The sequence below is a fragment of the Tenrec ecaudatus genome, chromosome 16 (genome assembly GCF_050624435.1).
Source record: "Tenrec ecaudatus isolate mTenEca1 chromosome 16, mTenEca1.hap1, whole genome shotgun sequence".
Classification (NCBI taxonomy): domain Eukaryota; kingdom Metazoa; phylum Chordata; class Mammalia; order Afrosoricida; family Tenrecidae; genus Tenrec; species Tenrec ecaudatus.
In genome coordinates, this window is record NC_134545.1 from 64,468,622 (window position 1) to 64,489,400 (window position 20,779).

General features: G+C 37.0%; 1 protein-coding gene across 1 annotated transcript in view; it reads left to right on the forward strand.

The window, feature by feature from the left end:
- IPMK (inositol polyphosphate multikinase) overlaps positions 1-19,257 on the forward strand; it is a 46,029-nt gene extending 26,772 nt beyond the window's left edge. The window contains exons 4-6 of the mRNA XM_075534060.1: positions 6,178-6,350; positions 11,735-11,816; positions 14,095-19,257. Of these exons, the coding sequence (XP_075390175.1) occupies positions 6,178-6,350; positions 11,735-11,816; positions 14,095-14,717 (878 nt within the window). The 3' untranslated portion in view covers positions 14,718-19,257. The remainder of the gene's footprint in view (positions 1-6,177; positions 6,351-11,734; positions 11,817-14,094) is intronic.
- The last annotated feature ends 1,522 nt before the right edge of the window (positions 19,258-20,779 follow it).

Below are 20,779 nucleotides of genomic sequence, written 5' to 3' on the forward strand. Positions count from 1 at the left end.
GCATTTTTCAAAGAGTTGATATTTATATTTTATGTTTGTCTCTTACCCTTTGAAGGAGATTTATGCTTATTTCAGGCATTCCTTATTTTCTTGCAGCAATACCCATGGCCATCTAGTGGATTCCAACACTATAAAACTGTAGAACTCCCCTCCCTCCTTGGGTTTCTGAATCTATAAACTACAAGGTCTGAATTAGGCAACACTGGCCCCTGGGGAGAGCTGGAATCATCCACTGGAGCTTTTTCCTGGATTATGGGCTACAATACAGAGGTTTTTAATTGCTAATGTGTACTGAGTAATTGCTTTTCTGCAAAGGTGGCATTAGGCCAAATAGGTTTGGGAGCCCATACTGTAGACCTAATTATGGGAGAAGAAAGCCTCATTTTTCTTCCAAGGAGAAGTTGATAGTTCTATCTATGAAAGGGGGAGTTTCATGGCTTCTCGGCTTTTGGCTAAGGTCAAGTGAAAGTGCGGGGGGGAGGGGGGGGGGTTTCTGTTTCTTAGTTTATCCTCCTTTCATTGGCCCTGGACCCTTACTTTTGATCTAAAACCTAAGTAGTTCAGCCATGAAATCCAAACCAAACTCATTTTGTGTCTGATAACTGGGACGTTTATTCTTGAATGTACATATGTAATAGTTTTCTCTGAAAAGATGTATCCCAGAATCCAAAATCATTTGGGGAAATATGTATGTTTTAAAAAGCAAGATATTTGCTTTTCCTTTACAAGTAGTAAGATTACAATGTATATTTGGCATATCTACCATTTTCATTGATTTATCTTTTTAAAGAAATTTTTTTATGGTAGACTGTAATAAAATTTTCCATTTTAACTATTTAAGAGTACAGCTTTCAGTGATAATAACTACATTCATGAGATTCTACAGCTGTCACAACTGTTTTTAAAACCTTTCCTGTACAACAAGTGGAAACTCTAAACCCATGTGACATTAACTCCTTCTTTACTTGTTCTCTAGTGCCTGGCAACTTCACATCTACTTTTATATTGATTTGCTTATTCCAGCTATTTCACAGATGTTGAAGCATGACAGTATTTGCCCATTTGGTTTGACATATTTCACTTAGCATAATGTTTTTAAGTTTCCTCTGTGTGGTAACATGCATCGTGTTTTTCTCTCCGTGATGGATGGATGACATTCCATTGTTTGTGCATACTACATTTTGTCCGTGTAATCACTTGTGGATGGATAGCTAGGGCACCGGGTCCACATTTAGCAAGTATAAATAATGCTATCATGAACAACGGTGTGCAAGTATTTTCTTGAGTCTCTGCTCGCAGTTCTTGTCGATTTATGCCTCAGAATGGAGTTTTGGGGTCATATGGTGAGTGTGCAAAGGCATCCGACTGCGGATCCTAGTAAACTGGATGGCTTAGAGAAGAATGGGAATCCCAGAACACCTCATTGTGCTCACGCAGAACCTATACATGGATTGAGAGGCAGTTGTTTAAACATGGTTTAAAATCAGGAAATGTGTGTTTCAGGACTGTATCTGCTCACTGTACTTATTCAATCTGTGTGTTGAGCAAATAATCAGAGAAACTGGACTCTGAAGAAGAACGTAGCAGCAGGATTGAAGAAAGACTTGTAGCAACAGTATGCAGATAACACAACCTTGCTTGCTGAAAGTGAGGAAGACTTGAATCTTTGCATTGCACCGATGAAACACACAACTTTCTTCTAGTTCTTTGGTGCTTTCTTCCCCCCACTATCATGGCCTCAATTCTACCTTACAAGTCGGATTAGACCAGAATCTACAACACAGGGAACCCAGCATAGATAACCCTCCCAGGGTCAGCAATGAGAGCAGAGATACCAGGAGGATTAAGGGAAGGGGGACAAAGGGGGAATCTCAAGGATCAACCTGTAACCCCCTCTCAGGGGGGCAAACAACAGAAAAGTGGGTGAGGGGCAACGCAGAATGAAGAAAGATAGGAAAATAATCTAACTTATTAAGGGTTTGTGAAGGAGGGGTGAGGGAGGGGGAGAAAGGAGGTGATATCAGGGGCTCAAGTGAGAAGAGAATGCTGTGAAAATGATGATGGCAGCGTCTGTGAAAATGTGTTTGACATGCTGAATGAATGTATGGATTGTGATTGTGAAAATGTGTTTGACATGCTGAATGAATGTATGGATTGTGATAATTGTGTGAGCCCCCAATAAAATGATTTATTAAAAAAATTTTTTTCATCTTGCTCGGATCTGCAAGCAGTTTCAATGCTACGGAAACCAGCAAGCAAGATACCAAATAATGCTTTGTTTCCGGTAAATTCGCTGCATAAGACCTCTTTAAAGTGTTGAAAACCAAGGATGCTATTTTGAGGACCAAAGTGCGCGTGACTCAAAGCCACGCTATTTTCTGTCACCTCCCGTGCCAGTGAAAGTTAGACATTGAATAAAGAAGACCCAAGAAGAGTGGATGTATTTGAGCTATGGTATTTGAAGAAGAATATCGAAAGTGCCATGGACTGCCAAAAGAAACAAGTCTTCTTGGAAAAAGTACAACCAGAATGTTCCTTAGAAGCAAGGATGACAAGATTTTATCTCATGTACTGTGGACATGTTATTATGTCCAGTGTTGGCATGTCCAGAAGAGACCAATCTCTGGAAAAGGCCATAATACTTAATAGAGAGTCAGTGAAAAAGAGGCAGACTTATCATGAAGATGAATTGACATAGTGGCTGAAATTATACATAACAATTGTGAGGATGGGCGCAGGACGGGAGTGTTTCATTCTGTTGAACATAGGGTTGCTGAGAATCACTCTAGGCATCTAACAAAAACAATATAACATGGTAATTCTGTTTCTCTGAGGAATATCAAACTCTTTTCTACAGCAGTTTTAGTATTTTATATTCTTACCAACAGTGGATAAGGACTGTAGTTTCTCTACAGCTTTGCCAATACTTTCCCCTATATTTCTGATAGTAGCCGTTCCTAGTGAATTGGAAGTTGGATAGCTAATAGCCTTTGATGCACAACGCTGAGCCAGCGTTATTGCTTTGGAGTTATTTGACTCATGGTGCTGCTGTGGAGCAGAGCAGACTGTGCCGGCGGGTTTCTGAGTCTAATCTGCGGAAGCACACTGCCACATCTTTGTCGTGTGGAGCACCCCGTGGGTTAGAACTGCGGACCTGTGAGTAACGACCAAACGTGCTCACTGTGCCACCGACGCTCTTTTTGATGCACAAGGTTTTTGTTTTTTTTTTAATACTGATGCAGTCCAATTGATCTATTTTTCATGTGTTATTTGTGCTTTTATTGCTCTAGCTAATAATTAATTGTCCCTGTGCCAGTCCTAGAAGTTTATTGTTTTCTTCTCAGAAGTTTATGATCTAAGATTTTCTATTTAGGTTGTTGTTTCATTTTCTTCCAACTTTTGTATAAGACTTCATGTTAAGAGCTCAGCGTCATTCTTTAACAAATATAATTTGCTTTTTGTAACCTCTACAGATGCTCCTTGGACTATGAGAAAATTTCATTTCTAAGTCAAATTTGTAGATGAATCAGAATATTTGGTTTCTGACATCTGTTAGTCAAGCTTTGTCTTCATATATAACAATGTAGTGTTTTCGGCATAATAAAGGAACACTTCTAGACACTGTAACATGATCATATAGTAATAATTTTTATGCATGTTACAAGGTAACATTTGTTTTTGTAAACTAGTTTACGTGCATCAATTTTAATATACAGGGCTTAGTTGGTACATACAGGTTGTACATAAGTTAGGTGTTCATAACCTGGTGACTGTACTTTTGTTGTAGGATCTCTTTGAGAAGTATTTACTCCTGTTAGTAATTGTATTTACTTGGTTTTTTACTTGTTATTCTACGTGTGCAATTCAGTTGTGTTGATTACATTATTTCAGTTGTGCAGGCATTCTCACCTCCTTTCTGAATTGGGCTTTCCCTGTGGATACAAACTCTGTGCCTCCTAGGACTCCTCTTCCGTCTTTTAAGTTGCTGCTGCCAGTTTGATCCTGTATGAATACTTCTTAGCGAGTATAATTCTCAAGGCAGTTGTTGTTTACTAGCTAAACTAAACTTGTTTGGTTTAAGAATCCTGAGGGTAAAATGACTTTAGAGATATTTTAATTTATTCTTTTCTACATCATTGGGTTCTCTTTTCTTGCTTCGTCTTGCTATGCCTTGGTTTTTGGTGCATATTATGATCTCTTCCGGTCTATCTAGATAGGCTGGGTGAACAGTCTGGACGAGAAAACAACGGGACCAATGGTTCCAGGGGGATATGGGAGAGGGGGAGACGGGGGAAAGAAGGTGGTGTTAACCAACCCAGGGACAAAGGAGCAACAAGTGATCCAAAATTAGTGACAAGGAGGATGTGAGAGGCCTAATAGGGAGTCAGCAAGGGCAATGTTGTAACCAAGAGAAATTACTGAAACCCAAATGAAGGCTTGCATGATAGTGGGACAAGAGGAAAGTAAAAGGAAATATTGGAAGGAACTAGGAGGCAAAGGGTATTTATAGAGGTCTAAATACAGGCATGTACATGTGTAAATATATTTCTATAGAATGGTGGGGAAATAGATCTACGTGCATATATTTATAGGTTTAGTATTAAGGCAGCAGGTGGACATAGGCCCTCCACTCAAGTACTTACTCAATGCAAGAACACTTTGTTTCATTAAACTGGCATTCCATGATGCATACCTTCCCGACACGATTACTGAAGACAAATGGGTGCATAAGCAAATGTGGTGAAGAAAGCTGATGGTGCCCAGCTATCAAAGGTATAGCATTTGGGATCTTAAAGGCCTGCTGGTAAATAAGCAGGCATCTAGCTCGGATGCAACAAAGCCCACCAATCAGGTATCAACGATGAAGCATACAACTTTCCTCTAGTTCTTAAATGCTTCCTTCCCCCACTATCATGATCCCAATTCTACCTTACAAAGCTGGCTAGACCAGAGAATGTACATTGGTGTAGATAGGAACTGGAAACACAGGGAATCCAGGACAGATGACCCCTTCAGGACCAGTGGTGAGAGTGGCGATACCAGGAGGGTGGAGGGAGGGTAGGATAGAAAGGAGGAACTGATCACATGATCTACATGTAACCTCTCTGGGGGATGGATAACAGAAAAATGGGTGAAGGGAGACATCGGACAGTGTAAGATATGAGAAAATAATAATCGTGATTGGGGAGGGAGGGGTAAAATGAGCTGATATCAAAGGCCCAAGTAGAAAGCAAATGTTTTGAGAATGGTTATGGCAACATGTACAAATGTGCTCCACAATGGATGTACGTATTGGTTGTGATAAGAATTGTACGAGCCCCCAATAAATTGATTTTTAAAAATCTGTATTTCCCTTCTCTTGACCAAGAGTGCCACAGTTCAGTCCTTAATCCAAATGTTCAGTAATGGTTTAACTCTAGTTTTTCTGGTCTCATGACAAGGGTGGAAGTTGCTCATATGGGCATTTAGCCACAGATTCCTATCTTCCTATTTCCAACTCTCCTTCCTTTATTGCTGCAGGTAAATAAAGACAAACAGTGCCATGTTAGTAATTATAAATGAAAAAACGAACTTTTCAAAAATAAGTCGGAGGAGGTTTACAGAACAGATCCTAGTTTTACATTCAACAGCTCATACACATCCTGATACAACTCATCCTCAGTGCACCACCACTTTTCCCACTACCTCCCTGTGTGTCCTACTTCCATTCTTCCTGTTCTCCTAACTCTCTGTCCTTAGGTAAATGTTGTACTCTTTAAAAATTTAACCATTTTATTGACATAGAATTTATGAACTATACAATTCAATCTTTTTAGAATAAATCTTAAGGACATTATTAAATGCTTTATGAAGAATTCTACTAAAGTATAGGTGACAAACTTGTCTTCAAAATGGAAGGTCTTCTGGAACAACTTTTGAAATAACATTAATGCCTCTTTAATGTCCTATGTGCTTTATGCTCTTTGTTTACAGTTGAATACTATTTAATCTACTTTCTTATTTCCTGTTCGTTTTTCTTGTATACTAGTTATAAATTTATCTGCCTTTTTTCAAGTTGGAGTAATAATAATTGTTCAATCTAGATTTGTTGTAAATTTGTCTTGGAATTTTGTTTTCTTCTGGAAGTAATTTTAGTAGTAAAATGTTTGTTAATGCTTTTATTTTCTTGAATTATAGATTTATACCTAAAACTGGAAGATGTGACCCATAAATTTAATAAGCCCTGTATAATGGATGTAAAGATAGGACGAAAAAGCTACGATCCTTTTGCTTCATCAGAGAAGATTCAACAACAAGTCAGCAAGTACCCATTAATGGAAGAAATTGGGTTCTTGGTGCTTGGCATGAGGGTAAGAGTTATTTTAAAATACACAATTCTCTTTGTTATTCTTTTGAAAATTAAAGGTATAGATACATTATAGAATTATAGAAAATGACAGTTATATCCTCATATATCAGACCAGTCAAACCCAGTGCTATTGAGTTGTTTGTGAATGAGAGCAACCATATGTAGGGTTTCCAAGACACTGTAAATTTTCACAGGCTGAGACAGCCTCATCTTTCCCTCCCTTGGAGCAGCTGATGAGTTTGAACTGGTGACCTTGCAGTTAGCAGTTCAGTGCTTACCTGACAGTTCTGCTAGAGCTTCTTTTGTACATGAAAAGATAATATATTATGGAATTTCGTTTATTGTAACTCCCAAATGTGTAAACCTTATGAGGGCAAAACGTTTTCTCATTTGAAGGAATTGCTGTTTTCTTCCTGAGGCTACTTTGTAGTCTTTATTTCCCAGATGTCTTTAATGGTCCTCCGTATTCCAGCGGTGCTCCACCTTCCTTAGGCCGCGACCCTTCCATACAGTTCCTCATGTGATGGTGACCCCACCATAACATAATTTTCATTACTACTTCATAACTGATTTTGCTACTGTTATGAATCGTAATGTAACTATCCGATATGCAGTATGTATTTTCATTGTTACAAATTGAACATAATTGAAGCATAGTGAGTGATTCATCACAAAAGCAATATGTTATGTATTGTGAAATATTTATTTCTAATTACAAATAAATGAAATGTCTTAAAGCATGGTGTAGCATGGGTCACAGTTTTCATGCTGGGTACTCATATGTAGGCATGTCTGTATGTGGGCAGACTGCCAGGAGATGGATAGAGGAGCAGTGTCTCAGTTCCCAAGACCACTGGAAATGTGTGTTTGCAGATGGTCTTAGGTGACCTCTATGAAAGGGTCGTTTGACCCCCAAAGGGATCACAACCCACAGGTTGAGAACCGCTGCTCTATTCGTTCTCCTTAGCCAATGCCCTCTATTTTCTTGTGTTCAGTATCAAGTTACACTCATTTCTCTAGTAGTGTCCTAGAGACATTTTACTTGGAGGATGTCTTAAAGGCATCTCAAACCCACTACATCCAAAATAGATACATTTATCTCTGTGCAAATTAACAGCCACAACAAATCTCCACTGCACCTCAGTAGATAGCGTCACCTTAAGTCAAGTTTAAAAGTGGAAACCTGACAGTCACTGCTACCTCATAGAGCAAGACATCAGGCTCCATTCATCTTGATTCTAAAACATCTCTTGAGTTCCTTTACTTCAGTCAATATCTTTAGCTATTTCAGATCTGTCAGTACTGTTTCTCTAGTCTGGAGTCATTATTATTCTGAGGGCTGTCGTCTCTCAAGTTAAAGTTTGTCCATACCAGTCTGCTTTCCAAGCATTGTAAGTTGTATAGTAATCATGCCATTCCCCGATTTAAAAAAAACCTCTTAAATAGGATTGGTTTTTATTGCCCTTTGCATACATACACAGAGTAAATAATGAAGCATCAGATGATTTGGCTTTGTTGGGATATGTTCCAACTGTAGACTCTCTGTTGGCTTGATTTTTAAGAACACTTTTATTTAGATGCAATTAACCACTCAATTCTCGATTTAAAGTCTTATGGTTTGATTAGTCTTTATATGCCCTCACAGTTGTACAACCACCACCATACTGAGTCTTAGACCATTGTCATTGCTTTTGAAAGAAACCTTGTACCCAGTAGTAGTCATTTTCCATGTTTTCCCACACTCTCTGGCCTACGTAACCATTAATATACTTTGTCTCTATATATTTGTTTATTTTAGAATTTTCATATAAATGAAAAAAATGCAGTATATATGTGTATGTATATGCAAGGGGCCCTCAAAAGTTCCCGTATCCTTCATTCTGTATTTCCACAAACTTTTGAAGACTGTGTGTATGTGTGTGTGTGTGTGTGTGTGTGTGTGTGTACACAAGGGATAGCCCCCCCAAAAAAAACCACAGAAAAAAAGCTCTGCTGGGTAGTTTTTTCACTAGGTGAGTATCAAGCAATTCACTTTGAGTTAATGCACCCTGTGCCATCGCTTGGGAAGGTTCTCTCTGCTCACAGTGAATTTTGTCTTAAAAGCAGTTTCGCTCAAGTCCCCTTTTTGGTGATAGCTGATTTAAGACAACAGCAAGTGGCTGAGGAATTTTGTTTCCTGCTCAGGAAAAATGCCACTGAAACTGTTGGGATTTTGAACACAGCTTACAAAAGCAGCACTATGGGAAGCACGTGTCTGAGAAGTTTTCATTTCAAAAAAGGTGAAATGTCGATTGTTCTAGATGTCCATCGACTTCCTGAATGCATGAAAATGTTGACAAAATCTGTGCACTTGTGCTCGAAGACTGACAGTGGACCATTGAAAGATGGGGAAATTATCTGGACTGTGTTGGAGCTCAGTTCAGGGAATTTTAATGGAAGATTTGGGAATGAGAAGGGTCGCTATGAAACTTGTGCCTTGGCTTCTGACTGACCAGGTAAAAGTTTTGAGTGGAAACATGCAGCGCTTTGAAAGAACAGCTCTGAAGTGACCCAGACTCTTCCCCTAAGATTGTTATTGGTGACAAGACAAGGTGCTTTCCTCAAGACGCGGGAAGCAAAAATCAAGCCAGTGGAGGACACACCATCATCACCTAGCTCCCAAAAAGCTTCTCAAGTGAAATGCAAGATCAAGACGATGTCCGTTTGCTTTTTTGATAATGCTTTGGAGTCCGTTCTACTAGGAGACTGTTAATCAAGCTTTCTTTTGCAAGTTCTGAAAAGATTGTATAAACAGTATGCAACAAAAAAGGCCTGATTTGTGGCAGATGAGGGGCTGGTTTTGCCACCTCAACAATGTGTATCTACTCACACAGCAATGTCGTGCCAGTTTTTGGCAAAAGAATAGCATGCCTTTCTTTCCCCGCACACCTTATTCACCTGACCTCGCTCTGTGCTGCAACGCCTTTTCATTTCTGTAAGTGAAGAGGAACATGAAAGGACAGTGATTTGATGACATACAAGTGGTAAAGAAAAAAAATGGAGGTGCTGTTGGCCATCAAACAGATGAGTTTGGAAAATGTTTCTAAGAATGGAATCGGAGATTTGACAAATATATTAAGTATAATAGAGAGTACTTTGAAGGTGATATGGTTGTTTTCTAAAAAAAAAAAAACAATACACAGCTTTGAAGAAGAATTCTGTTTTTTGGGGGGGTACCACCTCGTATATGCATTTTTGTGGTTTCATCCAGCATATGTGGTTTGTTATTTTAATCTAGCATAATGTTTTCAATTTTCATGCATGTTATAGCATACATTAATACTTTCTTTATAATACTAAATAATTTTAGAAATATGTAATAAATTTACAATACTAAATAATATTTTATTTTATGGATACACTACATGGCATTGATCCAGGCATCAGTTGATGAGCTTCTGAGATGTTTCTGCCTTTTAGTCATCTTTTTTGTTTGTTTCCAAGACTTTTTTAAAAATCATTTTGTTGGGGGCTCATACAATTCTTATCATTATCCATACGTACATACATTGTGTCAAGTGAATATGTACATTTGTTGCCATCATCATTCTCAAAACATTTGCCTTCCACTTGAGCCCTTAATATCAGCTGCTTGCTTCCCCCTCCCCCTCCCTCATGAACCCTTCATAATTCATAAATTGTTATTATTTTGTCATATGGTCCACTGTCCGACGTCTCCCCCTACCCTCTTCTCTGCTGCCCATCCCCCAGGGAGGAGGCTATACGTAGATTCTTGTAATCAGTTCTCCCTTTCTACCCCACGTTCTCTCCACCCTCCAGGCATCGCCACTCTCACCACTGGTCCTGGAGGAGTCATCTGCCCTGGATTCCCTGTGTTTCTAGTTGCTATCTTAGTAATTATTCTTAATGCTGTTCTGAGCATGTGTGTTATGGGGCTATATGCTTTCATTTTCCTTGGGTATCTACCAGAGAGTGGAGCTCTGGAGTCATCTGACTCTCCAGTTCACCTTTGAAGGAACTGCCAGGTGGTTTTCCATAGCAGCTACATCATCGTGCATTCCCTCCAGCAGTGTATGAGGATTAATATTTTGCATTTTACATCTTTCAACTCCAGCCATCTTAGTGAATGTGAAGTGGTATCTGTTTGCAATTCTCCATTGGCTAATGAAAGCCCCTGGTGGCACTGTGAGTTAACCATTGGGCTGCCTGACCATAAGCTGCTGTGTAGGAAAGAGATGAGACCTTTTGCTTATGTAAAGATTCGTAGTCTTGGAAACCATATGGGGGCTGCTTTGACTTTGAATTGACCCGGTGGCAAGGACTTGCTTTAGTTTTGGAATGGCTTAGAAAGGAGTCTGGTGGGAGTGCGGGTTAGGCATCGGGCTGCTAACCGCAAGCAGCTCCTAAGAGGAATATTCAGCTATATGCTCTTGTGAAGATGAGACCACTATTTAATTGGTAATAACAGCTCCCCTTTTCACTGATTTAGTGCGTATTAAATTCTCATGTGGATGATGCTAAAATATGTTTAATTAAATGTTACTCTTATTACCCTTATTTAGATTTTTCTTAGATTCTATATAAATTTTAGATTCACTTTCATGTTTGAAAAAGAAAATTGTTGGTATTTCATGTTGATTCTTCAGAATTTGTGTGTATGAGAGACAGAGAAAAATTCCTCAAGAATGTTTTGCTTATGTCTTTATATAGATCTTGCACATATTTAGTTTATTTTTGTTTTATTTATTTATTGGCTGTCATTGTAGTTGTAAATGAGGTCTTCTTTTTTCCACTCCGTTTTCTAACTGGTTGTTTATATAAAAGCTTATTTTTAAGCTATTAATTTATACTCAGTCATCATTTTGAATTTTCACTTTATATTAGTTTTATGTTATTTGTTAGCATCTACCAATAGTAAAAGTTATCGTCTACTTTCTTATTGCTATTTTCTTATATATTTGTATTTTCTGATAGATGAGATATGAACACTGTTGGTTCTAGAAAAAATGCTTTATACTAATGATAATAAAGCACATTTTGGTGGGATACTTCTTGTGAAATCTTGTATTTTAGAGGTGTTGCTTCCTAATTTTTCCATTAGCTTGAGGGGAGGGTGGCATTTGGTGTGTTGCGGTCATTATTTTGCCCTCTGGGAATTATCAATTGTTTCCTAAAAAGAGCTCTCATTAGTAATGAATATTACTTTCTTAAATGCCTTTTCAGCATTTATTATATGCCTGCATGATTTTTTTCACTCCCCATATGTCTTTTAGAATGGATGCTATGAGTAGGTTTTCTCATTTTGAATTGACTTTGCATTTCAACTCGATCATGGTGAGCTCATTTTTTAATACTCAGTGCTCATGTTATTTTATTTTTTGATAGGTTTATCATGTTCATTCTGATAGCTATGAGACACAAAACCAGCACTATGGAAGAAGCTTAACAAAAGAAACTATAAAGGATGGTAAGGATTACAAAATATTTCAGTGCTTGTATTACTGAATAATTATCAAAATAATTTTAAAGGTATTTTAATTTTCTGTCTCCTTTAGAATATATTTTTTTAATATTTGGTAAACAGACTTTTGGTTCACAGAGTACTCAGAATCCTTTTTCTATGCATGGCCCTCTTTTACTTTTCTATTAATGACTCACATTTTATAAAGATTATACTTTTAAAAACTCAACATTTCTGATCCAACAATCTGGCCTAAATATTAGATGTTGTTTTAAAAAGAGTATTCAAGTAAACATTGTAAATCATAGTGTATTGGAGCTAGCTCCCTGTTACATAAGAAACTGAAAATGTTTGTATAGATACCATTTTATTGAAAATTTCCATTTTAGTTGAGCTCTATATCATAAGCATTTGGAGCGACATAATGAACAAGCAAGTGGTATTAACAGATTTAACGTCTGTTAATATCTACACTTCTAAAAATGTCTTAAAAAGAATTTCAAAACTAAAAGGAATTTCCTGGAGATAATATTGTATTAGAAGTTAGAAGTTTAATCTTAGCTTTAGTTTAGATGGGGAACTAAGTTTAATCTTAGCTCTGGCTTAGCTTATATGTACTGCAAAAGATTTGGAGAATTTTCATTTTATGTGTAACAAGCAAATACTCATATTTGTCACCTTAACAATTCGCGTTTGCCTTGTTAAAACTTGTTGTGTTGCCTAGCTCCTGTCAAGTTGGCTCCCAGCTCGCAACAAACCCCACGTATGACAGAGTGCTCACTGCTCCCTAGGGCTTTCTGGGTTGGAATCTTTCTAGAAGTTGTTCACCAGGCCTGTCTTGTGCAGATAGATGTGCTATATGAATTAACATCACCAGATAAGCACCTGGTGACAAACCAGTTAACCAATAGCAACATAATATTTAGTTTGCCAATTTATTAAAATACTTTGCCGGGCTAACAACTTGGTTTGATCTGAAAACATTTTTTTTTAAACGTGCTATTCTGTATTGGGGAGGTGGCTACTAATAACAAAAATTTAAATTATATATAACCTAAATTTACAGATATGATTAAATAATGATAAATAACTTTAAAAGATGCCTAATAATATGGTATGTGAAAACATTTAAAAGTCTCAACTTGAGTAAGACATTTAGCTCTGAGCGTAGTGCTGAATCTTAGAAGAGAGCTGAACTTCTTTGGGTGAAAAAAAAAGTGATTTAGTTAAAATTACTGAGAACAGATACAAATTAGTGCTGTTTGAAATTATGAGAAGGACTGGCTGCTACCGTTAAATATCCTTATAATTTCATCATGGGCTTTAAATTAGTTCCTGGTTATGTTGTGAATATTCATAACAAGACATTTACCACATGAACAATTTCAACATACACATTTCAGTATCATTGATTACATTCTTCAAGTTTTCCATCCATCGTGCTTTCATTTTCCAAATGGCTCTACCACCATTCACATAAAACAGTGTCCCCTAACCACAAACTTCACTCTCTCCTCTCCTTCCCTCTCCTGGTAGTCATTAGTAATCTTTGATTTCTGCGCATTAGCTTATTTCATATAAGTGAGATCACCCATCTTGTGGCATGCATCAAGACTTTAGTTGTCTTTTAATACTGAGTAGTATTTCATTGTGTCTGTTTGGCAAATTTTGTTTATCCATTCATCTTTTAATAAATATTTTGATTGTTTCCACTTTTTGCTACAGTGACATCGTTAGAGACTTTCTGTTTGTGTTTATTCTCTTACTTCTGTGTATATTCCTAAGACTGAAAATGCTGCTTTAGACAGGTAGTTCTGTGTCCAACTTTGTGAGAAATGCCAAACTGTTCTCACCAGTGACTGTGTCATTTTACCTTCGTGCCAGGATGAGGTAGATCACTTCTTGAATGTGATTGTCGCAAACGGATATTCTTTACTATAAAATTCCTACAATAGCAATTGAACCAAATCGTGACGTTACAATCCTTAACTGTACATATAGAGCTAAACTACTAGACTATGTGTAATGAATTTTTTGTTTTTGTTTAAATGAAGAGTTACTTCACTTTATATGAGTGTCATTTAAATGTAATTTAATATGGTCATCTTCACTGAAAACTAGGTTCACATCCAAATTTCTGTTTATGCCTAGAATTCTTATTTGTACAATTAAAAGAATGACAGAGGAGGGGAAAGGGATTGAAAATTTGTGATGTTAATGCATTAATTTCCTAAATGAATGAAATCTTATATTTATTGTAATCCTAAAATGTTCCTTTTTGTAGGAGTCTCCAAGTTTTTCCATAATGGATTCTGCTTAAGAAAAGATGCTATTGCTGCCAGTATTCAGAAGATTGAGGAAATTCTGCAGTGGTTTGAAAACCAGGAGCAGCTTAATTTTTATGCAAGTTCATTACTGTTTGTTTATGAAGGTTCATCTCAGCCAACCACTACAAAATCGAATGACAGAACTTTGGCGGAAAAGCTTTTGTCCAAAGGACAACTGTCAGATACAGAAGTCTTGGGATACAATAATAACTTCCACGTGTTGAGTTCAACAATGAATGGAAAAATCGAGGCTTCAGTAGGCAAAAGTTTATCCAAAATGTATGCTCGTCACAGGAAAATATATTCAAGAAAGCATCACAGTCAGGCTTCATTGAAGGTTGAAAATCTGGAGCAAGACAATGGGTGGAAAAGCACGCCCCAGGAACATTTAAATGGAAATGTGCTTTCCAAACTGGAACAAGTTTTCTACCACCTTCCCACAGGTTGCCAAGAGGTTGCAGAAGTAGAAGTGCGAATGATAGATTTTGCTCATGTGTTCCCTAGCAACACAAAAGATGAGGGGTATGTTCATGGGCTCCAGCATTTAGTTACTGTGCTGCGAAGTATTTTAGACCATTGAGTCCTTTGATGCAATCTTTGGAAGCGGTAGGCGGTCACAAGGGAACAGTGGTCAATATCCCTGTACTTGTAATACTATGTAAAAAAATTTGTATTGTGAGTCTACATTATATTTGTCTTTATACTTTTGGTAGAAGGGTTAACTTTTTTATAATCTTACTCAGGAAAATATTTGTTCATTAGAAAACTATGAAGAATAAGGAAACTTAGGAATGTTAAGCAGGGACCGTGGTGGTACATGGCTTTTAATGATCTATTTTGCTCAAGCAAAATGTAAACCATTTTTCAGTCATTAAGAGTTTAGTTAACCTTCTGTAGCAAATTTATCATGAAATCTCTGTCCACCCCACTCTGACAGTGAGCCATATGAAACTCCCATCACTAGGACCCCTACGGAACTCTAGCAAGCACAGGTGGATGCCCTCAGTATCGCTATGTATGATGTTATTAAAACTGGAGAAAATGTACTTCAGAAATGCGCACTGTTTAGGTTCTCTATTAAAAGTTCAGACCAGCATATCAAATGGTGCTTCTTGGTGGATTTAGAATTGTTTGTATTTCAAAAGCAGATTTTTCCCTTTAATTTTTAGGTATGCAGACATAATGTTTCAAAAATAGTACACTTTCAGGAAAAAGCACAACAGCAATGTGAAAGAAACAACAGTGACAAATTCTTGCCAGAGATAGGAGAAGAGAGAAGTGATTTACAAGGAACAAAAATATTTATCTTAAAAAATCTTTCATTTATGGAAAAATTGGACTTACCAAGGTACAAGGGGTCTCATTGGCCACAGCATCCCTTTTCCTCATAGCTGTAGCCTCAGAGGGTGGATAATTGAAGATTTGTCTTATTTCTCCTTTAAACAACTTCTGAGAGCTGGCTTTTTTTTTTTAATTCAAATGTTATATTTCCATTTAAGCAGTAATATAAACATGTTGCTAAAAATAGTGTTTCTCAGAATTCTTCGAAGGACATCTAGTAATGCATTACTAAAAATACTCATATGTTTATTGGTACATGATATAGAGTTCGATACACACCTAAATTCATCTTCTCGCCCACTCTTCCTCAAAACAGTTTTATATCACGTTCAATGGAAACATTATAATTTACTAATTTTATGGAGGGCAATGCTACTTTTCCTGCAAAAGAAAGCTAGATTTTTAAGTATTATCTGGGTTTCATACTTATCAATTCACAAAAGAGGTATTTTTAATTAAAAAATGTAATTCTTGGAAATTAAATTTACAAATATGTTTGATATTTATGTTCCCGCTATGGGCATTTCGATTCACTAATAACACTTCTGCATTGCTGAAGAATTTTGCCATTTTCCTGGAAGAGGTTTAAAGTTGTGAATTGTTTAAATACCCTTGCCCCTCAATAATTTACAAATTAAACCTTTAAATCCAAATGGCTGGTTTGTCGTATGGGAGAAAGTACCCCAAATTTATGTTTATCTTCCCACCTCTCCCCTGAGGATACTTTGAAAATACCTGCTTCCAAACAGTTCTACCAAATACTCAATAAATTGTAGTTTTGGTAAACCTATTAAATCTGATATACATAACTAAAAATTCATATGCAATTTTTCATAGCAAAATTTGATGGCGTTTTCCATAGAGAATTCAGTGTCTCTACTACCTAAGCAATTATTGGCTGTAGCTTTTTTTGTGGAGATTAATTTTAAAACAATGTCAGAAAATTTATTCATATTTTTTTTTTCTCCTACAATATGGAGCTTTGTGGCTATTTGGGAAGTTGTTCAATAAATCTTAAACTCAGATAATTAAATACCACTTTGAATTTAAGACAGGAGGCTTTTTTCAATTTATGAGTTAGCATCAGCCTATGTACAGTGAATTTAATAAGCTTAAGTATTACCAGATTGTTTTTGCACATTTTAGCTCAATAAAGTCTGAATCAACTGAATAAAGATTTTCATTATTCGTGTTGAGAAGTATGCATTTGTGACGTCAATGTCTTACATTGGTGACTTTAGTAGATCGTGTTCTTACTTTGTTTTACTACAGGAAGTGCTTGCTTCTCTTGTTCTGCTTTTCAGGGAAGGTATTGACATTTAATTCTGTTTGTTTACATTTTATATCACTGTTATCCAAGGCCCATTTTTGTTTTAGAAGATTGATAGCCTCAGAAACTTATGGGGCAGTTCTCTCAAATGGTTGCTGTGAGTCAGAATCGACTCTGGCTGGGAGGGGAAGTAAGCTTCTGTGTGACAGAATAAGTATTTATGTAACTGACATGACTCTTTTACTATCTAGTCATTTAATATGCTGAAATTTACCACTATGGAATGAATAATCACTATTTAATCTTATTTGGATGTGTAATTATTTAATATGGAGATAATCCTGGGTTAATAAGATAATCATATGTCCCCTCACCCAGGACAGCATTATTTTAGTGTATTTCTTGTGGAATTTGCTCACGAAAGAACTTTGAGGAGTTGTGAATAATGACTAATACATGAGTAAAAAAGTTAAATTGTATGATAGTTTTATAATAAAGTACATTAATTGATATTTTATTACGGATGACAATTGTTGCATAGATTCAAATGAATTAAAAATCAATGACAAAATGGTAACTATTTTATCCAAGTAGTTTTTTAAGAAACATGTATAAGCATGTGTGTATCGAGTGACTCTTACCACGGAGCGTGTGGTCTTTGTAACTCAGTATGCATTCTCTGGGTGTCTGGAAAGATTGTCCTCTTTATGACTCTACACTACAATTGGCTATGTTCCACTGAGTAAGAATTTTTTTTTTAATTTGATTGAGTATAATTTTGTCTCATGATTTCCACAATGGTGTTCTTCATATCACCTCTCATGAAGTATTTTTCAAGTTTATAACAATTAAAGAGACAGACATTAAATTCTAGAGCTTTTTCTACTACAATTCTATTACTTCATGGAGCTGACCATGCGTTTGGTCCTAGCCTTTGGAGCGGTCCAGGAATCGGTATAGAAGGACGGTAAAGCAGTGAGAGCTGTAGTTGTGCAGTTACAAGTCGGAGCTGACTTGATGGCCATGAATGGTGGTAATTTTGGTTTTGGAGTTAATAGAAATTGTGTCCTTTTTTTTTAAAGGTCAACATTTTGATACCATTTTATCTAAACAGTTTGGCATTTGTTATCTTAAAACCTGATTTGCTTTGTAATTTTATAATACTTCATAATATTTCTTATCCAGTGCTTTCAACCCTGATTTGATATATTTTTAGCCTCACTTGTCCTTTTTAGTTGTCTGGATAGTGTGTTGTTTCATAAGCTAGGAGAGCTCAGTTTCTTTCTTAAAAACTGTCAGTTTTGGCATCTGAAGAAGTAGCACTTGTATATTAATGCCATGAGAGTTATCTTTGCAGGCCTTATTTCTTACTTTATTAAACAATGCTTCCTGGATGTCTACCACGTGCCACACGATTTTAGACCCAATCAGACAAGTCCCTGACCATTTCCATTCTTTTCTAGATGGGATGGGGACTCAAAATATATACAGGAAGAAAGACATTTAACAGCAACTCAAAGTTATACGAAGTTAAAATAGTAAGTATTGAGTTGCGATGAAGCAAGTAACTGTGTTAGGGTAAGAATAATATTTTCCAGCACTGTAACCTATATTTGATGTCTGGTTTTTGGTAATAAATTACAGATAGCATATATAAAGGCCTTAAGATTTCACTTTTCTTGCCAGTAAAGGTGTGTTTACTTACACTCCATTTACAGTAGTGTTTAACACAACATTAATTTGACAAGCATCCTGTGACATATTTGCAAGCAAATTCCTACACTTTTTAATTGAATTTTATAATTTCATACCAATATTTGAACCCCCAATCTTCAAATCACTGGAATTTAAAATTTGGCATTGAATAAGAAATTACTTTTTGATGTATAGAGTAGTTTTTATCGCTCCTTAAAATGCTTGTTTTTAAGCATTTTATGAAGTTTGGGACCTCCATGTTTTTTGAGTTAAATGTTTAAAGTGCCACTACTTTCAAAGACCTGATAAGAACATAGTACTCATGTGAATGGACAAATTGATAACTATTTTTAAGATTTATTAAAAAATTATCATCCTATAGTTAAATTTTGGCCTGGTATTTATTCACTAATATATTAACAGATTAACTATGAAGTAAACAGTCTGAAATATGTATGATGCACCTGAATGGAAATGGAAATGGTGTGCACAAAGACACTTTACTATGGGGATTGTACTGGAAGGCAAAGAAAGCATGTGAAGTTGCCCCCACAGTTGTGTTCGTAGTGACTGTGCAGAAATGGAAAACTTGTACTTGATGAATGGATGTCCTTGGTCTGGTCTCAGTCACTTTGGTTTAAATGTCTAAATATCTTTGATTTTTAATGTGTAATTTGTACTATTAGGGGGTTATTGACTGCCGAGGCTACTGTTGATATGTGATTTGTGTTTTTGTTTTATAGAATTATCTAATGTGACATACCAATTTTTATAACTTAAGTGATATTTAGATATTCTAATGACTGTATATTTGACAGCCTATTAAAATGTTTTCCATTGGAGCTCTTCTCATTTGTCATAGCGCGTCTCATCATTGTTTGAAAATGTTATGCGTTCAACAGCTTCCTTAATTGCCAGAAGCTGTAGGAACCCTAGGGGTACAAAGATGAGATATTGGTGCAAAGAAGCATACACATTGGGATGATAAAGTGTGTGAACGCTCTGATAAAAATATTTTTTTTTCTATGTCATCATCATTCTCCTTGGAAAAGTTTACTCCGAGGGAAAAATGTACTTTCTTGTGGCTTGCAACCCAATGCGTAAGCACTCTGCCACCAGAATACCTCTTTACCCAGGACTAGGAGATTTTAAAGAGCTAATATGGTTGATCCTGAATCTCAAGATACATCCTGTCTGGCGGGGAAAACCAGTAGCAACTGTGGGATAAAGTATTGGGCTATGACTGGTCCTTACAAGGTTCAGCAGCAATGTGAGAGAGGAGGGTCCTTTCTGAGGGCAGGAGAGAGTGCCGTTCGCAGCATCATTGCAATGTGAGTTACGGCATGTTTTAGAGAAGAAAACAGATCGAGTTACGGCATGTTTTAGAGAAGAAAACAGATCCCCAAATCAAAAAGACTATACGGGCACATTTTAAAGTCTTTAAAAGAATAAAGACATAGCAGACGAGGAAGACTATAAGCAGGAGGCCTTCTTACTGCTGTCCACAGATTCCCAGAAACTTGACTTCTTAAAAAAGGAAAACTCACAAAGTCTTGGTTGATGGCAGATGAGCTCATGACAGAAGGAGCAAACAGACTATACACTATTGCGGGCAGAAAAGCTTTAAAGACTGCTAGTGCCCTCCAACCAAAGCATGACTGACCATGGAGATCCTGCACCCCAGATTCTGTCAGGGGTACACACACCAGGAAAATTCTTAAGGATGAGGCTATGCCTCCGACTGGCTCAGGGACTTGGAGCTGCTCCATCTGGGGAAAGCTTTTCACAGTCCCCATGAACGGTCAGAATTCAAAGGAGGCCGAATCTGTGGAAACTCAAAACTGGATTTAGGGCGCTCACTGTAAAGCACGAACTGCCAGAAAAACATCTGTCTTGGGAGAAGTTCAGCTAGCATGGTCATTAAAAGCAAGTTTGGTGAAACTTTGTTTTATGCACATAAACTATTCACTGCCATGGAGTTGATGCTGATAGTGACTGTATAAAAGAGGGTAGAACTGCCCCTGTGGGTTTCTGAGATGGTAGCTCCACGGGGAAAGAAAACCCCATTTTCCCCTCACCTAGCGGATGGTAGTTTCACATTGCAGTTGGCAGCCCAACATGTAACCAGTATGGCACACTTGGCATTTTCTAAGTAGCTACCAGTGACAGGAATAGGAAACCATACTTGGTAAACTGGGGAACAGTGAAAACAAAGGACTGAACACAACGGATTAACAGTGGCAGTAACAATGGGTTTAAGAGCAGTCCACGTTCAATTCTGTTGTACAGAAGATTACCGAACAGGTTTTGACCCCGACACCTAACACCACCACTAA